This window comes from Hemibagrus wyckioides, linkage group LG11, assembly GCF_019097595.1.
Source record: "Hemibagrus wyckioides isolate EC202008001 linkage group LG11, SWU_Hwy_1.0, whole genome shotgun sequence".
Classification (NCBI taxonomy): domain Eukaryota; kingdom Metazoa; phylum Chordata; class Actinopteri; order Siluriformes; family Bagridae; genus Hemibagrus; species Hemibagrus wyckioides.
Window position 1 is genome coordinate 31150852 of NC_080720.1, and position 7500 is coordinate 31158351.

A 7500-nucleotide genomic window follows, 5' to 3' on the forward strand; every position below is an offset into this window, starting at 1 on the left:
ACCCATTAAACCACTTTGTTTCGTTCACTACATAGTGCACTTATAAGGGAGTCACGTGCCATTTGGGAACCAGACCTAAACGTGGCTTCTTCGACATAAAATAATAATAAAAGCTTTTCTGGTGAACTTTTTCATTATTATTATTTCTGTTTGTTTTATATATTAAAAATTAGTCATTTTTTTTGGAAAAATACGAGATAAAATAAAAACTCGAAGGAAAAAAAAAGGATTATAACAGTTTTCCTTCAGGGAGTCTACAGTTAGCCTGTTTAGCTTGGGAAGCTTCCCGCGCTTTTCGTTAAGCGCTCGCGCAGATGGCATAATGGCGTGAGCAGAGATTTTCTTTTTGTCCTGTCATCAGGAATTTTTTTCTCTTACTGAAGCGGAAAAACTGAGTCTCTCTCTCATTCTGCAGCCCTTATTCACTCACAGCAGAGTGCAGAAGTAAACCACACAGAGCCTCGGGGGGAAAACACACACCATTTAGCCCTTTTCATGCGGTTTAAAGAGCTTTTTGGCTTCATTGTGCTGTACAGAAGCCGAGCTCCGTCATCTGTCATTTCTGTCATGTCTACCACAAACGATAACTTCTATTTCTGTAAACACTTATTAAATATTCTTTAAAATGGCTCGATATGCGTTTTCATGATTGTGTAGCTTTCAGAACAGAAGACGGATTCTTAAAGAAAAGTGAACTTTGGCTAGAAAAGCAGAGAAGAGCTCCCTCTAGTGGCCATCAGCTTACATACACTATATCAAAAGTTACCAAAACTTACCAAAAGTTTTGGGACACCCCACCAATTCATTGTATTCAGGTGTTGTTCTTCAGGGGTTGGGCACGGCCCCTTAGTTCCAGTGAAAGGAACTCTTAATGCTTCATCTTCATACCATTTTGGACAATTTCATGCTCCCATTTTTGTGGGAACAGTTTGGGGATGACCCCTTCCTGTTCCAACATGACCGCACCCAAAGCAAGGTCCATAAAGACATGGATGAGTGAGTTTGGTGTAGAGGAACTTCACAGAGTCCTGACCTCAACCCCATAGAACACCTTTGGGATGAATTAGAGTGGAGACTGTGAGCCAGACCTTCTCATCCAACATCAGTCCCTTCTAGAGGAACGGTCAAAAATTCCCATAAACACACTCCTAAACCTTGTGGAAAGCCTTCCCAGAAGAGTTGAAGTTGTTATAGCTGCAAAGGGCGGGACAACTCCATATTACATTCATGTGCATGTAAAGGCAGACGTCCCAGTTTTGGTCTGGCTCACAGTCTCCACTCTAATTCATCCCAAAGGTGTTCTATGGGGTTGAGTTCAGGACTCTGTGCAGGACAGTCAAGTTCCTCCACACCAAACTCACTCATCCATGTCTTTATGGACCTTGCTTTGGTCACTGGTGTGCAGTCATGTTGGAACAGGAAGGGGTCATCCCCAAACTGTTCCCACAAAGTTGGGAGCATGAAATTGTCCAAAATGTCTTGGTATGAAGCTGAAGCATTAAGAGTTCCTTTCACTGGAACTAAGGGGCCGAGCCCAACCCCTGAAGAACAACACCTGAATTCAGTGATTTGGCGCGGTGTTCCAAAACTTTTGGCAATATAGTGTACATGCATACAATTATTTCATTTGTTTATGTGTAATAAATAATAAACAGAAGAAGTGAAAACAGTTTTTTTTACAACAGCCAGTATTAAAATGTGAATAATTATATTTTGTCTATTTATTAAAGCCATATTGAGGTTTGTATCAAAAACAACCGGAAATGTCTTGTCTTATTTAGTGTTTTATGAAACAAACAAATAAACTAGTGAACCAAACAAACAAATAAGTGAAGAACTGAAAGATAAATAAACAAGCAGGAAGAACAATCTAATAAGTGAATGAATAAACACAAAATAAACGGACAAATGAATGAACGGATGAGTGAACAAACAGATAAATAAGTTAAGAACAATGGACAAGTGACTAAATAAATGAACAAACAAAGAAACAAATAAATACATGGACGGACGGATGGGAGGACAGACAGATGTATGGATGGATGGATTGACTGATGGATGGACAGATGGATGGATGAATAGATGGATGGATGGATGGATGGATGGATGGATAGACAGACGGATGGATGGATTCTTTAGATGGATGGATGAATAAATGAATAGATGGATAGATGGATTTATGGATGGACGGACAGACGGAAGGATGGATGGATGGATGGATGGACAGATAAATAGATGACCAATTAAACTAACTATCTAACGTTAAAAAAATGAACCAAATATTGTTGGATTTGTTATGAATTCTCACCGTCATGGGGAAATGTGGTAACAGTGTAAAAAACCTGTTGGGCAGTATGGTGATGTCAGGTTGCTAGGCAACAGGAGGAGAGAATCTACAGGAGGGTCAGTCCTGATTACAGAGTGTTTCCTCTCTCCATCACACAAACACACAGGCTGCTGAAAGCAGTTGGTCCTGAGGAAAAAGTTGGCATGTGACACGACTCTCGGCTCGTCTGATTATTTCTTCAGCTTTCTTTCTTTCACACTTTCATCATCTATAACTCAGAAGTTATTTCGTGATGAAGATATTGTCCTATTCGAAAAGTGTAGGCCTGAATACCGACGATAAACTAGCATTAAATCGTGATCAGAAAATGAGCTGCTTGTTAAGCCTGAAAGGTTCTGAAGTTTTGAGTGAATGTTGTTTAGCTGAAACAGTCGACCCACAGACGTGTCTCCGGCGTCTGGAGCGGCCTTATTACAGCAGAGCTCTCCGGCTCCACAGAATTCAGACTAATGAACCTCCGAACTCCATCGAAGCCTGAACATTCTCAGTGTGGGAGGTACAGAAAAAAGACAACAAGTCTGCACCCAAACAAACCAGTAGAAAGCGGAGAGTAAATACATTTCAGTCAGCTGGAAATCTCATTATTTCAGCTCAGGTATTCCATGGAAGGTGGCGCATTTTCATTTACCGATTCAGTTCCTTCAGAGAACTCATCTGGGGAAGGAATGTCTCTGTGGTGTAAAGAGAATAATATTCTCTGGGAAAGTAGTTAATGATGGGGCGGCGTGACTCCTGACCACGCTAACCATGGCTGTGTTTCTGTATTACAGCAGACTCAGGCTTGTGAATCAATTCACTGAGTCATGAGTCAGCAAATGATTCACTAGTTAGCAAATGATTCACTAGTCAGCAGATGATTCACAAATCAGCAAATGACTAACTAGCTAGCAGATGATTCACTAGTTAGCAAATGATTCACTAGTTACCAATTGATTCACTAGTCAGCAAATGAGTCACTAGTCAGCAAATGATTCACTAGTTAGCAGATGATTCACTAGTTAGCAAATGATTCACTAGTCAGCAAAAGATTCACTAGTCAGCAAATGTTTCACTAGTTAGCAAAAGATTCACTAGTCAGCAAATGATTCACTAGTCAGCAAATGATTCACTAGTCAGCAAATGATTCACTAGTCAGCAAATGATTCATCCTGTAGACTGGTATGCTTCAGGCATACTTGAAACAGTAAATGTATCTCTAAATGGATAAAAAATAAAATATAGGACACTGTTTTTTAATAAATAAATAATGCACTGTAAGAGACTTTGAGTCGTGGTGTTATTCTAAAGTAGGTCATTTTAGATTTTAAAAAGATGAATAAAATATGGCAAGTCATTTTTATTCCATTAAAAAAATCCAATCCTGGAAAACTGCAGTGGTATAAGAGGAATAGAACACTTTGGGAGTCGTTTCGAAAAAGATCGATTCACCGTGATTCATCGATCACTAATGAATCAAAATGATTCATCCAGCACTGTAGAGTGATTCCCTCTTCCACACAGCACTAAACATGACTTACAAACAGATAGACACTCTTCCGTAATCCTCATTATTAGCGTAGGGAGTCGTTTGACAAAAGAATGATTCGTCAATGAACCGATCGATTCACCCGGACGATTCATTCGGTCTTAAAATAAAAAATCAAACACATCCGTAGACTTTCCAAGGTATCGGCTTCCCAAAATATGCTTTATTTTGGAAAACTACAGTGTGTACGTCAGAAACCTTTTTCGCTCCGATTCAAAGGAATAAAAGTCACACATTGTTTTTAGAAAACAAAAAAAGGAAAAATAAAAGAAGAAGAAGAAAAAAAAAAACATTTCAATATAACTTTTCCAGGTTTTTTTTTTTTTTAAGAGATAAAAATTTCTGGTACATTGCTGAGGGGGCTTCATGATGGTGTGACAGATATAATGATGAGGAAATTAAGTATACTTTGGTACAAAAAATATGATCTTTATTCTTTTGGCTTTTTAAAATAATGTCACCATGTAGTTGGTTAGTATAGTGCATGCAGTTTACTACAACACTACGAATGAAATATGACCACCACTGATTGCTTCATAAATTTATATGTACATTAAAACCGGGACCTGGCCCTCACACATACTGTAGCACTTTGCAAAAAAAAAAAAAAAAGTAAACAAAATATCAATAATAATAAAAAAAAACAAAAACAAAAAAACAAAGGAGCTCTACTATTTACAGTATAAACATTGAACAAGAGAATGGGAATAAAGCACATCAATGCTGGTCCCAGTACAGTCACATATACTAGCTCTCATATACTATATATCTCTCTCTCTTTCTCTCTCTCTCTCTCTCTCTCTCTCTCTCTCTCCCTCACACACACACACACACACACACACACACACAGACGTAGATAATATGCATCCAGATGGCAGTGTAAAAGTGCTCCTCTACAGTGTCGAGTACAGAGGTGAGATACAGAGTGCCGATATGTACAGACAGAATCACCACAAGTTTCAACAAAAGAGAGCTGATCGCAACCGTAAATATTCGCGGCCCCCCGTCCGCCCCCCCATCCGTCCGTCTCTCCGCCCTGACGCTTTCAGGAGGGCTCGTGATTGTTGTTCTTTCGAGCTCGAAATCGCCTGTTTGCTTTGGAAGAAAGACGTCGCGTCTCTTTCGGAAAAATGGAACGAGATTCAAGAAAGAGATTAAAAACCCCGGCGTTCCGCCCCGGAGACATTCAGTTGAAAGGTTGTAGGCTCGGGTTACGGTAGCGCGTGAAATTCCGGAGAGTTTTGTTCACAGAGTGGACATTCAGGCTTACGATCCTAGATAGAAAGAAAGCGTCGGGGTTTTTGCGATCGACCTTCTCCGTCTGTTTTGTTGTTCTGATAAATAAGGCAGCGCTGCAATACATCTCTATCTATATAGTAATAATCATAATTATTATAGAAAACATTCCAACTACCCCAGTGGCTGTAAAAATCCTGATCCCTACACGGACACATTGTGCTCCCAGAGAGCAGATGCTTCCTTCCTGCCTAGTTTATTTCACACACATATATAACCTCTCTCTCTTTCTCTCTTATTCTTTTGTTTTTGTTACTAAACCTCTACATCACCACTTCCTCCACAGACTTTGATGAAACAATCGAAAATTCCGTGAGTAGAAACATGGATCTTGGAAGAAAAAAAAGAAGGGATGTATGTTAAGAAAACCAGAGGGCGGATACATCGGTACGTCATAATACGCCGTTCGAGAACAAGGACACCAGCAGTACTGGCAGTGTGGCTACTGATGACCGTGTAACAGTTTCCTAGTGCTGGACAAAGACACTCGGAACGAACAGACACGTCCGAAAGCTACGCTCTCTCTCTCTCTCTCTACACACACACACACACACACACACACACACACACGGGTCTTTCTTAACAGTAACAGTCACTCTCTTATCTGAAGTGTTCCCAGTGTGTGTGTGTGTGTGTGTGTGTGTGATGACAACGTGAACGTGTCAAGCATTCTGGCTCATCATCAATACACAACAATACACACACACACACACACACACACAGACATGCTCAGTTTGGCATGAGTCCCAAAACCTTAGTGAAGGAAGTCCGTAGCTTTGTTCCCCATAAAATCTGTAAACAGTGTCTCGTTTAAAGAGCAGTCTTCATCACGTTCGTCTCGTTCTCGCTCACAACGTTTCATTTCTTTCTCTCGCGCGTGTCTTTTGTACTGTTCTCTTTCTCCCGCCTTTCCTTCTCATACTTGTCCTTCTCTGATTTGGCCACGCTGTTGTACGAGGGCGGAGAAGCCGAAGACGGGGTCATGTCCGTTTTGTCCGACGCCGAGTTTTCTGGAAACTTCCCGATGACGAGGACCTCTTTCTCAGGCAGAGGTTCGCCGCCGTCCTGCAGCCGCTGGCGGTACATATTGGACGCCTTCTTGACCGTGATGCGGATGCGGTAGCGCCGGAAAGCTCGCTGGATGATGATGGCGGACATTTCCTCCTGTTTGCGCCGCAGGGTGGTGGTGATGGGTTCGTAGGACACTTTGGACGGATTGGACGCCATGAAGCGCTCCTCCATCTGACCACGCAGCGCGTCCATCTCGCCCTCCTCGCCCAGCACACGCAACGTGAAGGCGAACAGGATGTCCAGGCAGTGGATGCGGTCTCCGCTGACCATTGGGAGGTCCATGGCGATCAGCTGGATCTTGTTAGGTTTAGGGATGCGCAGCGGCGGGTCCAGAGTGTCTGCAAAGTCTGACAGCTTGTGGTACTCCACGAACTGCGTAGCGTTCGGGTCGAAGCGCTCCCACACCTCGTAGAACATCTCGAAGTCGTCCTCGCTTAACGGCTCGGCGCTCTCCTCCGTGGCGACGCTGAAGTTCTCCAGAATGACAGCGATGTACATGTTCACCACAATCAGGAAGCAGATGATGATGTAGCTGACAAAGAAGAAGATGCCCACCGACGGGTTCCCGCAGTCGCCGCGGTACGAGCTGCCCGGGTGCTCGGTCTCGCTGTTGCAGTCGGGTTCGCGCTTGTTCAGGATGGGCGCCAGAAGCCCGTCCCAGCCGGCCGACGTCGTGATCTGGAAGAGGCACAGCATGGAATTTCCGAACGTCTCGAAGTTGAACATGTCGTCAATTCCGGCTTCGTGTTTCACGTAGGCGAAGTTGGACATTCCAAAAATGGCGTAGATGAACATGACCAGGAAGAGCAGGAGCCCGATGTTGAACAAGGCAGGAAGTGACATCATTAAGGCGAACAAGAGGGTCCGGATGCCTTTGGCCCCCTTGATGAGACGGAGGATACGGCCGATCCGAGCCAACCGGATGACTCGGAATAAGGTGGGAGACACAAAGTACTTCTCGATCACCTCCGAGAGGAACATTCCTGCAAAGGAAAGGATTTCATATTAAAAGTAAGCGATAACGTGATCACGTCCCGGTACGTTTCTCACCGCACGCCTCCCCAGCGCTTACCGACGATGGACAGAATCACAACCACGAAGTCAAAGACGTTCCAGCCGATGGTGAAGAAGTAGTGTCTGAGCGAGAACATCTTCAGCACGCACTCGCCGGTGAAGAGCACGATGAACACCAGGTTGATCCAGTACAGGATGTTGTCCATATCTTGCGTCTGATCGTCCGTTTCCACCATCATGGTCACCA

At 43.1% G+C, this 7500-nt stretch overlaps 1 protein-coding gene across 5 annotated transcripts in view; it reads right to left on the bottom strand.

Annotated features, from left to right (window-relative positions):
* Window positions 1-4015: 4015 nt before the first annotated feature.
* Window positions 4016-7500, bottom strand: part of scn1lab (sodium channel, voltage-gated, type I like, alpha b) — a 43993-nt gene continuing 40508 nt past the window's right edge. For all 5 annotated transcript variants that reach the window (XM_058403676.1, XM_058403673.1, XM_058403677.1 and 2 more), the window contains exons 26-27: window positions 7312-7500; window positions 4016-7222 (exon numbers count right to left, since the gene is read on the bottom strand). The exon at window positions 7312-7500 is cut by the window's right edge and continues 82 nt beyond it. In XM_058403676.1, the coding sequence (XP_058259659.1) occupies window positions 6027-7222; window positions 7312-7500 (1385 nt within the window). In that variant the 3' untranslated portion in view covers window positions 4016-6026. The remainder of the gene's footprint in view (window positions 7223-7311) is intronic.